Source organism: Chroicocephalus ridibundus, chromosome 2 (genome assembly GCF_963924245.1).
Source record: "Chroicocephalus ridibundus chromosome 2, bChrRid1.1, whole genome shotgun sequence".
Taxonomy (NCBI): Eukaryota; Metazoa; Chordata; class Aves; order Charadriiformes; family Laridae; genus Chroicocephalus; species Chroicocephalus ridibundus.
This window is the reverse complement of record NC_086285.1, coordinates 43709903-43730547: the sequence shown is the minus strand read 5'-3', so window position 1 is coordinate 43730547 and position 20645 is coordinate 43709903. Positions and strand designations below refer to the sequence as shown.

At 37.3% G+C, this 20645-nt stretch overlaps 2 protein-coding genes across 4 annotated transcripts in view; both read left to right on the top strand.

The window, feature by feature from the left end:
* The window catches only part of SLC4A7 (solute carrier family 4 member 7), a 101164-nt gene extending 94838 nt beyond the window's left edge, over positions 1-6326 (top strand). For all 3 annotated transcript variants that reach the window (XM_063325217.1, XM_063325219.1, XM_063325218.1), the window contains one exon: positions 1853-6326. In XM_063325217.1, the coding sequence (XP_063181287.1) occupies positions 1853-1934 (82 nt within the window). In that variant the 3' untranslated portion in view covers positions 1935-6326. The remainder of the gene's footprint in view (positions 1-1852) is intronic.
* Positions 6327-12072: 5746 nt separating this feature from the next.
* Positions 12073-20645, top strand: part of NEK10 (NIMA related kinase 10) — an 87170-nt gene continuing 78597 nt past the window's right edge. Inside the window, exons 1-8 of the mRNA XM_063325215.1 lie at positions 12073-12265; positions 12592-12652; positions 13665-13795; positions 14315-14413; positions 16541-16625; positions 17390-17431; positions 19550-19628; positions 19982-20049. Coding sequence (XP_063181285.1) covers positions 12192-12265; positions 12592-12652; positions 13665-13795; positions 14315-14413; positions 16541-16625; positions 17390-17431; positions 19550-19628; positions 19982-20049 — 639 coding nt within the window. The 5' untranslated portion in view covers positions 12073-12191. The remainder of the gene's footprint in view (positions 12266-12591; positions 12653-13664; positions 13796-14314; positions 14414-16540; positions 16626-17389; positions 17432-19549; positions 19629-19981; positions 20050-20645) is intronic.

Below are 20645 nucleotides of genomic sequence, written 5' to 3'. Positions count from 1 at the left end.
TTTAAAAATATTTAAATAAATGTTTTTAACCCTTTTAAAAACTCTAGTACCACACAAGCTAGACTGTTAGGAAGATAGATACCAGAGGCAATAGATAGATAACAGAATGTGTGTGTCAGTATACCCTCGTATTTTAATTGTTTAATTCCTTTCATGCAAAGTTCTGAGAAAACTGTTACAGAATTTGTGGACACTTCTGGTACATTATCTATAGTCATTGGGCATATAAGGCTTGAAGAGATACAGACCCGTACTTCTCTTTCCAGAAGAACTAAAATTTATAGATTTCATTTTCAGGCAGTTAGAACTTAGTACAACTCCATCTTGTGCTTTCCTGTTTCCTGAGTAGGTTAAATTAGAATAGAGTTATATGCAGCACTAGTGAATTAGGCCTCTGACCAGTTTGGAATGTTTTTTGGTCTACTTAGGTCATATTCAGTATTCCATCTGTTTTTTATATTTTGCTATAAGATGTTTCCCTTTGATTCCATAACATGCCCCACTTGAGATCAGTATGGTAAAAATTGCATCTTGGAAGGGAGCTTGCTAAAATTACAAATTGAAAATAAAAAACATCGGTGATGGACACTAGCTCTTTCAAGAGGCAATCTGATAATCGCATGAATCCGGAAGATGTTAGGAGGCAGGACCTCCTTGAGCCTTAACTCAATGAATTGGTTGTTGTTTCGAGGTATTTGCTACCCTTTCTTGTATAGTGAGTGCTGGAGAGATTTAGAGATGTCATCACTGCTCAGTCAAAAATAATTCTCATTAAATTTTTCATCTCGGTTCTCTTCAGGTTTTTCTGTGTAACAGTCTTCATCTGATAGCATGGACAGATGTTTAGTGCTGTGGTAAAAATGGTTCTATAGGCACTGCTGTTTTCAAATAGGATGCAGTTTGAAGCAACCAATGTCTTTTGGAATTCCAGATGACATGTTGCGTGGGTTGCCATTATTACTTAAAAATCGTACTTTTAAAAAAAATATTTTTTAGATTTGTTTGTATTTTCCAAACTGATCCAGTTTGCTTTTTCTTCCTACCTCCACAGTGTCTCATATCTTATAGACTCTGCGGAGTCCAGGCACACTTATATTTTCTAAGGAATCACGGAATTCTATTTGCATGAATTTCTAGTACACTTTTTTTTTTTCCCTTAAAGAGCAACTTCACAGCTGTTTTGTCACTTATAAAATGCATGCCTAGAGAATCCTCCCTCTTACGCTGTTCCAATTTCTCCTCTTCTGTCCTGCGACTACCTCGGGATGTTCCTTTCTATCCTTGCATAAGCCACTGTTCAGTGCCTGCCTCCCTAAAAGTGTCAGTTGTTTGGGTGCCAGCCAGACAGTTGTCTTTAGGGTCTTCCACTTGAATGGAGACTTAAGTGGATTTCTAACTGTCCTCTACTCTTGTTAAGTGTTGTTCCCCATTTTGAAGGGACTGAAATGTTTTCCCAGTCTTGTCTTGTGAACAAAATTGTTTCCCTGACCAATAATTAAACAGTATTAATACTATTGCTTGTTATGTATTTTTGAGTATTTTTAACTAGACATTTTTGTGAATTTTGGTTTTGTTTGTTTTTTCAAAAGATGCTTTGCAAAACAATTTCAAATCAATAAGAGCAGTGGGACCAGAAATGGTATTTATAGGTGAGATCTTGGTGATTTCTCTCTTTAAGCTTGTACTGTTCCTGTGAGTAGTAACAATTACTAGAATGTGATAGAAATGCATCATTATAAAAGTATCTTTACATAAAACACTTTCAGTGTTCGTTGTTAAGTATAAAATGTTTGAGAGTTAACCTTTACTAAAGTGAACTAAACCTTTCATTTTCCTCTGTGCTTTCAAACAGCCCTGAAAAACCAGAAAGTGTGAAAATAAATGTGGAAGAGGCACCTGTTGTGAAATACGTGGATGCTGAAACATCGTTATAGTACTGAACCAAGGGGAACTGCGTGTATTTGTGTGTGTGTGTGTATATATCACTGCAGGATATTATACCATTGAAGTGTGATTTCCAATTTAAGGAGCAACATGTATTTAATTCTGCCATTGTTTAGGGCACTGTAGATATGCTTGCATAATGAGAAGATTTTCCTACAAGTAAGTTGAGTGGTAATCACACTTCAGCTATTTATTTTATTGGAAATTTTATTTTCATTTTTAAATAGGAAGATTGTAATGAATGCATATTATTTTCAATAATCAATATGTGCATAAAAGTTAAATCAGCTTTTGCTGAAAATTACTGGTCCACATTGCTTAAATTTTTGCAATACCTCTGTTTATAATGTGCGCTACGGAAGTTTGTTTTCCATGCAGGCAGTTACTGCTTGTTTTTGCAGGGTATACTTTTTCGTGATTTCATAGAACAAATATTAATGTGCTGTTGACGAGAACTACTGTGTTTTATGTCTCCACTACATGCTGGTGTTTTCTGGATTCTGTCTCTCTTCTATTTTATGGAAGTGGCCTAGAGCCCTAAGTCAGGTGGTTAGTTAATCTTTAAAATATATATAAAAACCCTGTTCTGCTACACCCTTTTTTTTTTTTAAATTCACTCTTGATTTTTAAATTGTTATCCAGTAGCAGTATGAGTGCAGTAATTGTACTGACAGTCCCGAGTCAGTATTTGTCATCCTGGACAATCCATGTTTACACAATATAAATTGGATTTACCAACAGCAATTTGGTCTATGGGAAATTATACATACTTACCACACTAGTACTTTTGAATTCTTTGGTTCCTGTTTTTACTTACATTTTCCCATCGACTTTGAGTCTGATTTACTTAGCTTTAAGACTGAAACTTTAGAGTATTTCATGTCCTCATCAAATGTATTTCTTGCTTAATTAATTTTAAATTTACTGTGTATTTGATTAAATTAGCTGTAGTTTAATTCTGTAATAGATTTTTGATCAGTATTATTTTATGGATTACAAATTGCTTGTGGTATTTGTGTGTACAGTTCTGATCTTCTCCATTGTAAGGGGCATATATGATAGCACACCAACTTATTTTTAAACATTTTATTTATTTTAATTAGTAAAAATTTTTATCTTGTAAGATGAATTTAAGTAAATATTCATTTATTAAAGTAAATGGGATTTTGGGGGGCTCAGTGATAAAGACGCAGTCAGTGCATTTATTGTACTTAAATTTTCAAGTTCTAGTGTTTAGCATTATAATATTTGAAATAATGAGAATTTTATGTATAAATGTAAATCTTGATCACTTACCTGCGCAATTTCCATTTTTAATATTTTTTTTGCCTTACGCCTTAGTTTTTTGGCTTTAATTTCTGAAATGATCTCTTTACATTCTGAATTGCCACCAGCCCTTTCTGGATGTATTACAGTGGCTTTAATTAGAATCTGTGCTCATTTAAAATTAGAAGATGCTGTTTGCTTAATTCTGCTTTTGGCAAAGTTGAGAGTTATACCATGGGCCACGTGGTAAAATTCTCAACAACTGCAAAAGGAGCTGATTCTGGAGGAGGGCAGAGTTCATCTGAAAGTACTACTTGAGGTGGAATTTTGGTGCTCTTCAGCCAAATGTCACTTGGAGAGAAGATAATCTGTATTACGAAAGTAAAGCAATCAGTGGGAATAAATAGAAACATTTTAAAATAGCGTTTAAGTTAGATGGACTGATACTGTTCCCTTTAAATGTAATGTAATTAAATAATGTTGTTCTTTTTTTTCCTTTTCTTTTTTCATTTGGCTGAATTCTGAGAAGACAGTTTAAAGAAAGTAAATCATAGTGTACAGCAATACAAATAATGCTATCCAAACTGGCATAACAAAGGCTCAGGTCAGTGGCACAGCAAGTGAGGTCTGCATTACCAATTTGACTAATAGTGTGTAATGACCTGTATACACGTTCCTTTATTCCTAGACAACAGTGTAGCTTGTGCCTTAGCATGAGTAGGTGCTCTTTCAGAAAATACCCATGTTTTCCCTCTAGTCAAACTGAGATACAGTGAAACTAGAGCAGATGGTTTCCAAAAACTTTCTGCTTTATTTTAAAAAGAAGTAATAAAGTATACATGTGTGTCAGTTGTTGACTACTAAGTAGCTCTTGCTGAATCAAAGAGGGAAGATATTTTGGCAGTTTACGTAGCGTCACCCAGAATATATTACCTTTCTACCAGTCCTCCCAGTAGTGTTTTACACTTCCAGTTCACAGTCCTACAACAATTTCCAAAGACCCAAAAAATTATAATAAGCCTCTTCGATATTTTTTTTTTTAAGACTCTTTAATGCTGGAAATCAGGGTTCCCAGGTGCTGCACATCTTGTATCTGGCTTCTACTTCAGAAGGGTTAAGTTTTGGTCAACATTACAGGAAGAGGGTATTTTTCTAGTAAAGTTGAAAGGAAACAAAACCAAAGCCCCACAAATCTAATCACAGTATTTATTTAATTTTAATTGTGTAGATATTTTAATCAGTGCCAGAAATACCACAACTTGCAAAGCAGTTTACAGTGACCTTCAGTTCCAGTGTTCTTGGTCAGTAGCACATTAAGCTTGCACTTTTTTCCCATATGAATAGAAGAAGATCTGGTTATTAAGTGCATAAAACCCCATTGATAATCTATGGTGAAGTGATTCGCTGCTCATTTTACACCTTCTCTGCTTTAAAATCACACATAGTATTAAACTACTAAGGATGTAGTTTACTGTAGGTAGATAGACGTTTTGCCTTAACGGATGCAAAGGAGCAGTGATAATTGCTGTGCACTGATTTTTTTTTTTTTTTTTTAATAGGGGTTAAGCCCTGTAAAAACTACACCAATGTATTTCCATTCCAACAGTCAGAGGAAAATAAAACACCCCTGCACTTTTTTTTTAGATGCCTTGGTTTCCAGGAATGGAGCTTAGTGCTACTGTGTATCTGGCTGCAGAGCCACCTCAGGAAGTCCCTCTTTTTTTTTTTTTTCCTTGTTTCTTTTTTTTCTTTTCTAATTTATTTATAAATATGAATGTTTACATAAAGTGTAGGTCTTAATTTTGACCACTCCGTTTAAATTATCGTCTAAAATATTTCACTAAAAACACAGTCTCGTGTTTAAATTATATTCTACAAAACTCATTCTTAGTATTTTCATATGTATTACGACGACATGCTTTTCATTGTGTTTACATATGCCCAAGTTAATTATACTTTCTTCCTAGGTTAATCTTGCAGCTGTAACATAAGGTTATTCAGTGAAATGTTCCAAATTGCCAAGTTTGTCGTCATAAAACCTGTTAGGGTAGAATTTGGTGCCCTAGTGGAGGTTTTTCAACCAAACATCTTGGCCATTTTTTTCTCCATTTAATGAAAGTTCTCCTGTAACTTAACCATTTGCTTCCCCTGCAGCTCTGTCTTTATATGGGAGCTTCCTAATTTGTGCCCTTTGCAAAGGCAGGTTCGACAGGCTGTAAAATATATCTGTAACAAAGGTGTCACGTCGCGGAGCCTGCGCCGTTCTGAAGGGTTGTCTTGTACATACGTTTCCATACATCGTACGATAAATGGTTCATGATTTTTCAGTTCACAAACGTAGTCTGTTAGATGAGCGCCACAATGATTTTAGTTTTCTTTTTGCTTCATGTGATTAGTAATGTTTTAATTACTCATCTAGATCAAGTTCATTATCCAGTACAGTACAAATGTGTGAAATACTTTGTTTATACCAACAGTAATTTATTTTACGGCAAATTTTAAGACTAGAGGCAGCACAGCTTTGAGTCAGCATAAAAGTAGTGCTATAAATAAAGCAAATTGCTCAGTAATTTTAAGTCGATTTTATTTGTAACATTTTTAGTGAAAACTTATAGGACTTCTTAGTTGGCATTGAAGTTAATCTAAAGACACTTTCGTATTGAATTTAGTATCTGTTGATGTTTATTTGGAATAATGAATGAGTTTGAAAATTGATACTTTTCTAAATGATTTTATTGGCAAGACACATCGTTTATACTACTTTTCTTTCTATTGTTGCTGATACTCCTGTGCAAAGGTGTCTTCCAGGGTTCAGCATCTGTAGCTGAACTACAATTTTGATTTTAATACTGATTCTTTGAAATGTGATTACATACTGTACGGTTCGAATTTTTTATGACTGCTTTTCTAATTGCAATGGTGTTTTCTTACTTCATAACAAAATCCAAAGCAAATGAAAACATTATTCCAAATGTAGAATCAATATTCAGTTTATACAGAAATCATGACTCTTGGTCTTGTCTTTAATGTGAAAGATCCAGCCTTTGTTGTTTTAATTACCGCTAGAATAAAATTATCTTTTGTAATGTTTCAGAAAGTTGGTAAAAGCAATAAAAATCTACTGAATTACGGCTTTTTTCCTCCTTTTATTGCGCGCAGGGAGGGGGCCCTGCCGCGGCCGTGGCGTCCCCGTGCCCATGGCAACGGCCGCCGGCGTCGGCGGTCGCTAGGGTGCCCGGGCGCTGCGGAACACGGCGGCTCGCGATTGGCCTGCGAGCCGGGCTCTTGTCGAAGAAGACGGGACGCGATTGGCCGAGGGGCGGGTTTCCGTTCCCGGCGGGAGGGAGCGCCGTCCCCCCTCCTCTCCCCGTAAGCCGGCCGCGGAGCGGAGGGGAGCGCGCGCCGCGAAGTGAGTGGGACGCGGGGGGGGCAACGGCAGCCGCTCCCTGAGGGGACCGAGGGGCCGGCGGGAGGCAGGGAGGGAAGCACCGTTGGCCTCCGCTGCGGGGGAGACCAGCCCGACAGCGGCCTCTGGGGAGGGCTCGAACCCGCCCCTCCCCGCCGTGGGAGACGCCGAGGGCTGGCGTGGGGAGGGGGACGGAGGAGGCAACAAAATTGGGCCGCTGTCCTCTCAGCGTGGTGTGGTTTTGTCACGCAGTTGCCGGGTGATCGCGTGCTTCAGCCATGGTATAATTAAGTCACGGAGGGATAAAGGTTTCGAGCTTGATGTTGAGGAAGTCCAAACGTAACGCTGGCATTTAGGAATGTACGTAGACGTGCAGCTTGGCATAAAACACTTGGAGCGGGGGGAGGGGGTGGAAATCAAGCGTGGAGCCAGGCCAGCTTAGTCATGAATTAGACGTGAAAACTCCAGGGAATCTCTGTGCTTCTAAATGAAGCCCTGTGTGTGCGGTACGCTGCCTGCCAGCTCGAGAGGCCATCTCAGCCCTGAATCTTGCCTAACAAACTAGGAGTAATGCCTCTAAAATAAGGGTTACTCTGCCCCCATCCCTCCCCCAAGCCTCCTAACGTCTTCCCCAGCCCCGCACCTTTACCAGCTCTGAGCCTTCAGAACGCTTCAAGCAATCTTTTGTGATTCACAGGAGCTCCAAGCCATAGCAGCACAGTTTCCTAAAAAGGTCTGCCTGGTAGCAAGGACAGAGAGGATGAATTTCACACAGCTACGTATTGTCCTTGCATTGATTATGTGCTTTAGGCAATCCTGCTCTAGCAGGGGAGTTGGACTAGATGATCTCTAGAGGTCCCTTCCAACTCTGAAGATTCCGTGATACAGAGCTGCTCGCTAGACCTCAGAAATCCTCTTTTTTCCTGCATCTGTGAACCGCAAATTAACAGCATAGATTTAGGCTGTAGCTACAGATAAAAGTTATGATCTGGAAAGTAGCGCAGAGACTCGCATTGCGTGGGTCCATGAATCTGAGAATAGGCCTGGCCATGTATGGCTCTACTGGAACTGCAGTGGTGCAGAGGGAAAACAAACAAAAAAAACCCCAAGCCAGCAGTGGCTTGAATATTTCAATTTGTTGGAAAAACAGGAACGTAATATTGGATCCTAGTTAATCTTCAGAGAACCTTCATAGAAATTATTAAAAAAATAAAATTTGAGGTAACTATATGCATGTGGAAGTTTTCATGTATAGCAAACATGCAGATTTCCATATTGATTCAGTCAGTAAGATGTGTAAGAAATATTCTTCAAATGTTGTCTCTATGGGTTCATCAGTGTAGAATTTCCTAGGCATGGGCTGTCACTGGTGGCCACCCATCCTGATTGCCATGCTTTCCGAGAGCAAGAGTGGAAGCGGTCCAGAGTTCCCTTTGGTTTCATCAGACTGGGGGAGGAGAAGTACCTTTTGGGAACTTTTTGTCATCTTTTATGCTTCCTTTGCTGTTTCTATTTTGACAATAATATATTGATAATTGCTCTTTTAAGGAGTGAATTTTCATTTGACCTCACACCCAGCTTATGGTATTAGATACATTCCTATCTAGCAACAGCATCAAAAGTGTTACTAAAGCCAAGATATAATGTATCTACTGCTTCTTTATCCAGCTTAAGCCAGTTAACCTTCTATGTATAATTAGACAGTAGAACTTGGCCACTGGAGTGATTAAGAAAGGAGTTCAAGGGTAGGTAGAGCAACTAGTTGGCTTGCAAACTATCTAGTAGTTATTGCTAACAAAGATTATAAAGAATGTAAGATATCTTTTTGTTTAAGAGAGTTTCTAACTATTACACAGTAGTTTGTGGTGGTAGATTTATCCTCCAACGTGTCTTTGTGTTTTTGTTGATTTGGTCGTTTGTTTTCACCTTCTGAAGGTTTATGTGCTTGTGTCATCTGAGACAGATACTGGACTGGGCCACAGATCAAGCCTGGGGTAGTAATTCCTTTGTCTCCCATCTCTCGTCATGTCAATTCTTTCATTTCTGATGGGGTTCTTGAAGCATTTCTTGTCCTATCCTGCATGCCAGTGCTATCAGAATGCATCTCTCTTCCTATGTAATTGAATTAACATAGGTAATTAAATGTAATTATCCCCAGGTAAAATGAATTAGTTAATATTGCTCTCATTTCATTGTTTTAAATGGAATTGAATAAGACTCTATGCTCTAAAGACATTTTCTTTTAATGTGTTTCTGTTTTTTTAAGCAGTTGTCTGATCTCAATCTTTTTCTGGCACAACCTCAGTGAAATGCAAGTGTTGTTTGGTTTGTTTCTTATACATTACTTATGGGGCTGGCTTAATAGCTAGGGGATGGTTATGAGGATAGTTAATAGCCTGGCTCCATGGAAATTTCTGCTGGCAGGAGTAAAGAAGACACACAGGGCTGGGAACTTATTCAGTGATTTCAAGAAAGTCAAATAACTGTGAGAATAGGTAAGGAAGTATTTCATGCCTGTTTTCTCTCAGGTTTACGTCTGATACAAGGAAAAAAGGGGTTGTTTCCTTTTGTCTGCCCCTCACTCAGTGTGTGGTGCTAATACACCTTCCTGATTTAATGACTGGCTACTGATGGAAGGGTTTTCTGCTCTTCTTCCATTTACAGCTGTGCGTTCTTGCCCCCTGCCTTGTCAGCAGAGGTACTCATCAGCAAGCTGCATTGGTAGAAAACTAACTTTACAAAGAGAAGCATATGGCTTGCTTTCTGTTTAGCTCTCTAAATTGGCTCAGGTTTGCGCCAAAAAAGCTGAAGATGCAGAGGTGAGTGTCTGAGGTTGGGAAGGGAAAGGAAAGGGACTGCCATTTTAACCAGCAGCTACCTGTTGATTAATTGGTTTATCTATCTCTCTTGTAAGGCTGAAGGGCACAACGCTTTAAGCTGCATGGATAAATACTTCTTTCTGCTTATTGTCCCTGTCCTTGTACAGCAGAAGTACTTGGGGACAAGCTATAAGGTAATCAGGGTTAAAGTAGGAGAGATTATTTACAACCTGAATCAGGTTTCCCAGTCCACTGAGCTGTGCACCTGTGGTGTTGCTGTGCTGGCAGACCAAAGAGGTTGTGCAGGGTCAGTCTGTGTCCAGGGCTGGCCTCTTTTTGTTGAAGTGCTTTACTGACTCGTGCTGGCTTAGTGGCCTCTAGGAAACAGAGAGGTAACCTCAGGAGGAGTCCTCAGAGCCGGGTGAGGGCTGCATCCCTGGTTGAGCTGCATACCTTCATTCTCGGACAGCAGTGAAGGGAATTTGGCTTGAAGTTTGTCAGGTTCCACTTTGAACAGGCACATTTGGATCTATAATGACAATGAACCATTAAAATCTTAGTTAGCTGTTGCTCTGCTTCATCTTTACTAAGGTACCACAAACAGCAAAAGCATTGGACTGGTAGCTCTAAAGCAAGGTTGGTCTACAGTTTTAAGATTTTGTAAAAAATCACAAAGACCTAACAATTTGGTATTGAGTCTTAACCATACTGGGAATCCTCCGGTTATGGTTTAGAAGTTTAACCCAAGTATTACTTTGTTAAATGGAACGCTGGAAATTTTAAGATTTAACTGTATTTGCTCATGGACAAGTTGTTTCGTGTGCGGTTTTGTTTAGTGATTCTTTAATTGGTTGAAATCTGCGCTTTGTACACACGTACTTGTAAGCAAGTTGATAATTTGTGAGTTTCACAGTATTTCTTAGTGTGCAAATGTGAGGTTATGATTGCGTTGTGTCATGCCTTAGTAATATGTCAAATGGATCGGGGTATTGGGGAGAGGATATAAAGTACAAATATCATTAAAACAATACATGGAAGCTCTTACTCATGAGGATTGGTACGTGCTTAGCAATGTACTTGGCTTCTCTTAGCTTTTACTGCTTTTGAAGCAAAGGAAATAAATGAACTGAATGAACTTCATTTGGTTTAATCTGAATTCAGGCATTTTGTCTGATGACTGGTAGAACAGATCCTGTTTATATTCGTTCCCTGGCGGTAACTGGTACAACGGAAGTGTTCTGAAGTGTTTTTTAATAACCCTGTGGAGTGGATGTGTGGAGGAGAAAGGAGGAATTTCCTGGAGATCCAGATCAATCATCCTCTGGGGGTGGGGGGGCAGAGTGGTGGTAGGATAAAGGCTTGTTTAAAAGAATAGAAATGGATGAGCTGGGCTTTCAGACCACTCTAGAGTGACCTGAAATACAGTGCACTAGTTCATACTGTCAACAGTTTCATTTTGTGTAGCTGTATGTCTGATGCGAGAATGCATAACTGGGAAATAACTCTTATTTTCAGCTGAGAAGTAGCAGCTTCTGGTAGCTTACGATGCTTTTATTTCCTGCCAGGTTTTCTTCTTCTTTGCCTTTAGAGAAAGAGGAATAAAAATCAATAGCAGAGGAATTCTACGCTGCACAAATAGAAAAGGAGGCTATCATATTTCATATGGAAAATCCTATTAAAGAGACACCAAAGGGAACATCCAACGGACCATGTTTAGTGAATAGTCAAATGGCTAGAAAGGAACAGACAGGGGTATTATATCCTCATTTTTTTTAAAATTGGAAGTGCTCTACCAGTATGCTGCAGCTGTATGCAGTTCTCAGGCTTATTCTTCAGCCCCAGCCTCCTCCTGACCATCCTTCTTTCACTCAGAGCAGGATCCACATCATATAATAGCTGTCGTGGCAGCAAGAGATTCCTCTTGACTGTCCCCTTTCTATGTTTTTCTGTCTCTTTCTAGGGCTTTGTAAGATTTTTCAGTGAACAAATGTTGCATACGATGCAAGCAACAAGCTGTGGGCTCTTGTGGGAAGTGAGACCTACAGACTGAACGTTGTCTGCAGTGGATCTAATATGCGGTAATGGCCCTGATGAGGCCAGGCCATACAGCTGTGCTCACCTGTGGAAATAAGCTGTGGGTCCCACTGCAAGAGAAGCTGGGCACTATAAGTATAAGGCATTCACCTGAAATTCAGAATCAAACTACTGAAAATGTCTGTGGTTCTTTGGCAGACTGCATGTTGTATGCATCGCACTGTATTTGTCAGATAGATACCTGCTTTTTCTACCCGTCACCTGTCTTGTTTGTTTAGGTGATAAAACCATTATATTCTCTGTTGTCTGAGCAACAGCTTGTATGATACAACCTTGATGTCAGCCTGTAAGCACTGTTGTAACCTAAGTAGATAATCCATGGTGAAAAGTAATGGTAATAATACGCAAGAAAAGCAAGAATCCCAATAAAAATTAAGTGTAATAGTAGGAACCAATATTACCTACCCATATGTTGTGAAAATAGGGTTTCTGTATGTTAGGTTAATTACTTTCTTGTTAATATCTGGAATTCTAAAGGATATCCTTATGTAATGTCTAAGGGTTCATGTTAAGAAAATGGTAGAGCTGTTTTATTTCTTAAAGTTTCATCAGTTGGTTCTGTAAGTAAACATTTGCAACTTTTGCTGCAATGATATAATTGTATCTATCTACTTATTTTTTAAGGAAATGAGTTTTTAGCCGTCTGGCAATAGTGATACACAATGCCTGATCAGGACAAAAAGTTGAAGAGCACAGAAAAAGCAACAGACAAAAAACCTCATGGGATCTCTATGAGGTATAGTATCTGACGCCTGTCTTTGAACATCAGCAGGACCCGTGTGGAATTTGCACTAGCTGCCAAAGCAGAATGCTTTAATTTGAAATGCAGTATAAACTTGACAACTGTTACTCGGGTCACAAAGTTTATTTACACCTTTGTTGATCTAAGGCATTCTGGAGAAGCTATAAATTCTTCTCTATGCAAAATGGGGACACTAGGCAACACTAGAAAACTTTCTTTTCTGTCAGTAGCATTCTTGCTTGTTGACCTTCTTTACTCTTACAAAAGTACTTTTATGTAACTATTAACATATCTATTTATGCTATTGTGTTTTATCCTAGGGATTATTCTGATCTTAAAAGACTTCAGTCTCTCTTAAATGTTCAGTCAAGCAGGCAACAGGTATTTTTCAATAACTATTAAATGTGCTGTAGAATTTTATAATTATAAGTAATGGTGATTATGATTTGTGGCAGATACTTTGGCTGTTGTGTTCCATTATGATTAAACACGTTAGCAAAATCTTGTGTAGTGGATGTGTCATATTTTTTTTTAAAGTAATCTATTAATTTATTTTTTTTAATGGTTGCATATAGTCAAGTGGCCTAACAGATTTATTTTCTTCCATGCCATTCCACAATGTCATGAGAAGGTAGGCTTAGAGATGTATTACTTACAACATGATGAAGAGTGGTAAAGGACATAAAATAAAAAAATCATCATTTTAACCATAAGCAGTTTGTCTCCGGAGAATAACACTTCCGATAAAAATCTTCAGGGCATAAATCTCAATGCATGAAACTTATAGGACACAGTAAAATCTTCTTGACCTCAAGTCACTTAGTGAAGCTTGTGTTTCCCATTTGAAGCAAAGATCAACACACGATGATGGGTGCGAGTCCTTGGAATGGCAGAACAATTTCTCCCTTTCTATTCTGTAAAAAGATACAACAAAATGACTTAGGGAATTGTCCATGTGAGATAGGAGTTATGCACTCCCTTCCTGGATGGAGGCATGGAATTGCTTCTGAGCAGAAAGCTGAAACATCTGAGTTCTACAGATTCTTTCTAGAAAGAATATGAAGGCTGCGCAATTGTAGGAGCGGGACAGGTAAGGAGCATAGGTAATGAATGTGTGTTGCAGATTCTGCTGAGCTTTACCATTATACATTTTAAAGGACACTGTTGTGCACAATTTATATATCTCCATGTACTAGTTTTCCAGCCTTGCTTTACATCACTTTTCTACCACATCAGTCTTGTTTTGCGTGGGGTGTGTGTATATTTTATAATGGCAGATTATAGGTCCAAACTTCAAGTCAAAACTTGAAAAAAGGTACGTTTGCTTGATAATATTCTTATAAAACTTAAAACACAATGTTTGACTCATCAGTACTATCCCTTTACTCCTTAGCTTCCAGCTATATGTTTTGAAAGTGGTCAAACCAGTGTGACAAGGGCTCCGCAAAATGTCAAAAGCAATGAACAAAAACCCCGTGGTCAATGGCAAGAACGAACAGAAGCTGCTGAACTTGAAAACTTCAGGTAAAAAAAAAAAGAAAAAAGCTAATATGATGACATTGTGTTGTATCTCTGCACGTTTTTATGTATCTTAAAGCTTCTTGAAGTGTTGAAGGCATTTGTATTTGTACTTATGTCTTTTACTTGTACTTTCATGTTAACCTGTTACCCAAGATATGAATTATATATTTTTAACTTTCTAAACCTAACTGTGAATGTTCCTGCCTTTGTAAGTTTCAGTCACATGCTCCCACTCGGCAGAGTGTACTATTCAGACTTAATATTGTCAGTTTAAATAAAATAATGGTTTCTTTATTTGGAAAGCCTATATTGTACCATTATAATAGTCCCAAATTATGCATGAGACAGACACTTCTTCCATGCTGTTAATGTCTGGAAATCTGAAGTTGTGTTATTCTATTGTAACTGCTGATACGACATTTCTTAATTTTTCCTGCTAATGTTGAGTTTTGGCAACTAAAATTACGTTGTGGCAAGATAATCAGCAATTCAACATTTTTCTTTTTTTTTTTTTTCCCTTAGTGTGACCTACAAGAATGAGAGAAGTTTTAGCAAACATCCCAAACATAAGCTGTTTCAAGAGATCTTTACAGCTTTAGTTAAGAACAGACTTAGCTGCAGGTCAGTATATTGAACACATTCATATCCAAGGAGGGTCACGCTTTCTTGCCTTAAGCAAATAACCAAGATGCATGGATGTTTCCTCATTTGAATGAGGAAGAATTACAACACCTTAAAAAAATGGGGAGGAATAGAAAAAGATATTTTCTGGAAAAAAAAGGATGTGTTTTTCAGGATTTCTGTTACTATACACAACTACAGTGTGTTGTGTTTTCCCTTTTTAAAGCCCAAGTAAGGTCATGTAAGTAATTTGTAAATCTGGTACCTCTTTTTTTGCAAGTGAACTTTATCGTCTCAGTACCCACCAATGGGATGTCAGTGGCTTGGCTTCTTTTGCTAAAATTCTAAGAATAACTTGCGTTGTGTCTTCCCAAATTCTATTTATACATTGTGCCATACCTAGCTCGTATTTTGTTTTTTGTTTTCTTTGGTATTTGTTGTTGATGATGATATAGCAAACGCAGCCTTGTATTATAAATGAAAGCACCCAGGTAAGGCTAATGAAACAAACATATATTCGTAGGTATGTAAAACCCATTTAGTTGGCCTTTATAAATATTTTACTATGGCTGTGATGGTGTCCTCTCTTTGGAACTACTTCCATTGCATTGTGTCAGAGCGTTAGAAACTGTCACCCTCATCAACATTACATACTTTTGCTGGCATAACTGTGTTGGTTGGGGTGCAAGAAAAAAATCACACCCACTTACTGGCATCAGTGTGTTGGCAGAAATCCCGGTTGGAGGTAGTTCTCTTGACAAGAAAGCTGCGATCAGCTTTGCTCAAGTAGTTTGGATAAGGAGTAAAACTAAGCAGGTTGAAAAAAACCTGCTGGCATATGCTGGATATACACTAGGGTATCTAGTAACGTGTATTGTAAATGTCTATAGTAGAAGAGGCTCTCAAATGTTTACCAGGGTCAGAGAATTACTGTCCCTGCTTGGAAATGTGACTCATGCCTTGCTCCATTAAAGAAACTAACTTCTGTCAAGAGTCAAAGCTTTTTGAAAGAGTAACTTTGTAGAACCACTGTGGTAATGATCTTCAGGCCGCTTTAAAATCTGACCTACAAATTTTGCCTACCAGTATATGGTTGCCGTTTTCTTTCCGTGAAAGTTTCGTGCAGTTCTGAAGTGGCCAATTATGGAAGCATAATGAAAAATAGTATTACTTTGAGCAGAATATTGGCATAGAAGGGCTGAGATTTTGTTAGTATCTATTTGTAAAACATTTATTTTTATCAAACTATTTTTAGCCATTGGCGTCTTTCCCAATTGCAAATGATAAAAAGGGAAGAGAACTGCCACGTCTCATAGACTTCTTCCGTTCCTTGGAAACTTGCCCAGTTGTTACAGATTCTGTTCTCTCAGTTAAAATAACAACAAAAAAACGCACCACAAAGAGTCCAATTTTAGGTTTATTTTAAATAGGAAACCTTCAACAGACAATGGAAATAGTGATTCCATTACTGGTATTTTATGCAGGATTACTGTCCCTGGATGCTTTGTGCATATCTGAGGTGTTTTCTGACAAGTCTTGTGCTGGGGAATTGTATGGAGAAATATAAAAGAGGAAGTTCTATTTGGAAGTATAATCCTATATCAAGAAGATTTAAACTAAATGACAAATTATTCCAAGGACTAGTGGTATTAGAGTTTTAAAGCCAAGGATAGATTATGATCATTCAAAACCTATTTAAAATCTAGCCATTTTTATTGCTGTAGCACCCATGTGGTTTTTTAATATTTTATGTAAGTGTATTTTGTGTACTGAAGTTTGATATGTGTTTTCTCAGTGATTTTGCCCTTTTGAGCCTTGATCCAAACACTTAAAGTAAGTTTATATCAAAGTACAATCAGTTTGTGCTTAGAGATAAGCATGTACTTTTGTGCATCGGTTTAGTGTTATAATAAGGGATGGCTGGCAACATTCATATAATGAAATAAATTTATTTAGAGCTGTTACTATGTTTGTATATAAATGGTATTCTAAGGTCTATAGTACAGTATGTTATTCAGCTGTTGTAAATCACTAATCTTCTAGTCAACTGATTCCTGAATCAGTGTTTTATCTGTTTTAACACTTTTTAAAATTGTATTTGGTTTATGTTTTGAATATTTTTTTCAGGGAGTGGGTTAATCAGGCTCCATCAATCCATTTTCTTAGAGTATTAATCTGCCTGAGATTACTAATTAGGGATCCATGCTATCAGGTCAGTATGTCAAAATACCATTTCTTGTTTAAATAAGAGAATGCATATAAGCATCATGCATATGAGTTGTGTTGGTGCATGTGTATAAAAACGTGTGTTCTTATGGATGCATGCTTATATGTATGTATTTCTATATGTGAAGATGTGATTTGCAAACACAGAAATTCCAAAAATGAATTTGCACTGTTAGTGCATAACTTCTTCGATTTCTGATACTTCTCATGTAGCATCTGTTGTTGCTAACCCTAACAAAGAACCTGTAAATCTCCGTAATGGATGGCTTGGTCATTGCTCTGAGCCCTAGACTCTGTACTTGACTTTACCGTAGATATGTATAATTCACATTATGTACTAAGTGCAGAAAACTGAAAGCTGCCTATTCTCCCTAGCAGCCCAATGCTCTGAACTACAAACAATTAGCTTTTAATTTTATTTTGGCTATTATAGTTATTATTCATAGGACTAAGCCTGAGACATTTGTTAAGATATTTGGTTTTGTGTATTTTTTTCCTATGTATTCCAAAACTTATACTATTTTTCCAGTTTTAGAACATTTAAAATTTCACTTCTGTGTTTTTATTTACCTACGTACTATAAGTAATTCTGAACTCTGAAGGTGATAAGCATCTCCAGAATCTATTGACTTTGACCACTGGATTTAAGGTTTCTCAACATTCATAACAAACAGTTTATATTCTAGTGTTCTCTTATTCTGGAGTTTTCTGTATTTTGACTCAATTTTTTTTTCTTTTATTTTCTTTTAGGAAATGCTCCACAGTTTGGGTGGGATTGAAAATCTAGCTCAGGTAAAATTCCTCATAGTACCTTTGTCCATTATGTTGCATGTCAGTTTATAATGATTAGAATAAAATACACTGTAAAAAGCGGTGTACATATATTCTTGGTTTATGGAAAGAAGCGAGTCTATTCCTTCTCACATGAAAAGTTGGTGTGGTTTTTTTCACTAGTGCACAAAGCAGCTCTCCTCATAATCTAGCAGCATTTAACTCAGGACTTTTAGTTAGGAGGCTTAGCAAATGCCTACTGAGGTGGGAGAAGGATTAGAAAAGTCTGCACAATTGGTTCAGTCAAAAGAAACTGTAGACTTTTGAAGGAAGATGTGTAAAGTCACCTTGAACTGCAGCAAATGACTTTTCAAAGGTAAAAGCATAGTGATAGAATGTTGAGCAGGTTTAACTTCGGGGACTACAGTACTTCTGCATTACAAAACATTATTGGTAACTGACTGCTGTATTGTTATTGCTGTGTTAATACTGCTTTACTCCTGGGTTTTTAATACTTGTTCATCAGTGCCAATTTCGCAGTGGGATATGACATACCTTGAATATGTTTGAAATTGTCAGGAGTTTTCTTTCCAGGAAAAAAAAATATCTGAATTTTAAAAGCAAATGTCTCTTTCTAGAATGCAGTCATAATTAATTAATATTTATGGAGTCACCTGTGCTTCAAAGAACCACTAGTGTGCTATGAGCCCTTTGGTCAGACAATCACCGGTTTGAAATATCCCTAAAGTGCAGGAGTTAAAGGTCATTAGTTCCTAATGGATATGGTTCCCACAGGAACTGCTTGGTGTTTTCCAGTATCACATGTCATTAGTGCTTAGCCCTAGTTTTGAGAAGCTTGCGCAGTGCAAAGTGCGATGGCCTGCTGAGACATCGGCAACATCTGGACATGGAGTCCTCTGCAGCAGGAATCCAAATCATATAATTGATAATCATTTTTACTATGCATGTGTTGCTCACATAGAGAATTAAGAAAGTCATGACATGTAATTTTTATGATTTCTGAACTTCTGGGGAACTTAATCTTTTGTGTCCTTTTTGGCGAGATAAAATTGTTAATTGGGTTTCCAGCACTCTGAAATGCAGTTTGAAAAAAGTTTTAGCCGAGACTTTCAAAAATCCCTCAGAAATTTGAAAAGTGGCAGTAATTTCAAGTCTTCCTGCCAAATCACAAGTCTGAAGTCCTCTGTTAGACTATTTTATACAGCATTAAAAACATTTTTGGGGGAAGTTTCAGATAAAAAACCTGTTCTCATTTTAAAGTGTTTTGGGTTGTTTTAGGAGTAAACACTAATAAAATTATTATTACCAGTATTACTTTGCATAGTAGTGTACTCCTCGTGTGCTTGCTTTCTTGTGTGCTACTGCTGTAGTTCTAGCCTCTCTGCACCATCTGCTTGAAACTGCTGTAGTTTCCTGATACCGTGTTCTGCAAATTTCAAAATGCCACCATATGTAAGACCAATATATAAGTGATAATGAGAATCATATCATGATTATGTGTACTAACAAACATTACATCCTTGTGATAATCCTCATTTCCTGGAAAAATATGTTTGAGCAGGTAATTATTAGGGTTATTTCTGACCGTATTTCCACCATTTCCGACCAGTCGGCTATGTCCAAAAAAAAAACCCCAAACCCCCCACAAAATTCGTCCCCCTGCAGTTGTATAGGTTTTTTAGAGTCTGAGCCTGTTAGCTGTGTGGACTGAAGATCCATCTGGCTGTTCCAAACAGTGGCCAATAGTAGATGCTGAGGGAAAAGTTTGAGTGCAGAAATATGAAGTGATAATTCCCCAGAAAGCTCTTATCAATCTCTAGCAGCTTGCAAAGAAGGGAATTTTGGCCCTAAAAGTAGGGTCGTTGTATTTGATAGTCTTCAGTAGATTTTACTCTTGTAGCATTTTACACTTGCTTTTTGAATTCTTTTACTTCCAAGATTTCTTCTGTTCCCTGACAAGTTTTACAGCAAAAGTATGCAGGATGTTGCAGATTTACTTTTTTCGTGAAACAGATGCACCACCTACAGGCTGTTTCTGTGCATAACACTCTAGGTTTATGAATTCTTAACACTATTTTTAATGGTATCTTTTATTTCTTCTCCCCCGCCAACTTGTAGTATATGGAAACAGTAGCAAGTGGCTATCTTGATTACGGAGAAGAGCAGCACAATGTAGACAAGTTGGTCAACATGACATGTAAGTGTTATAGGTAATAACATAAATTAAAAGGGCGCTTCCAAGTTCTTGTGTGAGGCTTAAAATGTTTTAAACACTTGAGATGGTCATCCAGTAAGATATTACCAGATTTGTTGTAGGCATAACCACACAAATAAAAACTGAAATTGCTGTGGAGAAGCACATCTTGGTTTTGTACTTAAGTAATACTTCATTAGGAAATTAATACCTCTTTATACGTTGAAATAACAGAGTAAAATGAGATAGTCATGGTTCAAAGAACTTATTCAATGTTTTGCTTTATTATCTGATTAGTAAAATGAAAAATATTAAGTGGTAAAGCTTCAGTTTATGTGACTTCCTTTGTTCCATAGACATTTTCCAAAAGCTTGCTGCTGTTAAAGATCAAAGAGAATGGGTTATAGCAAGTGGAGCACATAAAGTAAGTGCTTTATAAAACTGCTAATTATAACCAATTAGCTACTTAACTGAATGTCTTATGCTTTTCAGCTTTGATCTAGGTGGGAGTAAATTCCTTACCTTGTCAAGCTTGTAAAGTAAGATAATCTCAGTTCTGTGTTTTACAGATGCATTAGTAGTATCATAAAAGTTATTTCTTGTATGTAAGTTAATTGCTGATGCATGGTTATTGGTTGTTTGAGATAAATAGGTCTTAAATGTTTGAACTAAACTTGTTCATATAAAAATTAGTACTCATGTTTACACTGTCCTGAGCTACATGTTACTATGATATAAATTGTCTTATATATATATTTTTTTTAGTATAGATATATTTTTAATTGATATTTTTTGTATAAATTTGTGCTATGATTTTTCACTTATAAAGTATTCTGTATCTAAATGGAACAGTAACAACCTAGACATCCCTTGCTATACATTGCTGCCAGTCTAAGGATCTATACTTAACAACTGCTCATTTGTGGCCAAACTGAGAAACAGTAGAGATGAAGATCACCGTAACTAGAGCTTCGTGATTCTATTATGCTGCAGTAAAAGATTGGCAATTGTGATCAGATA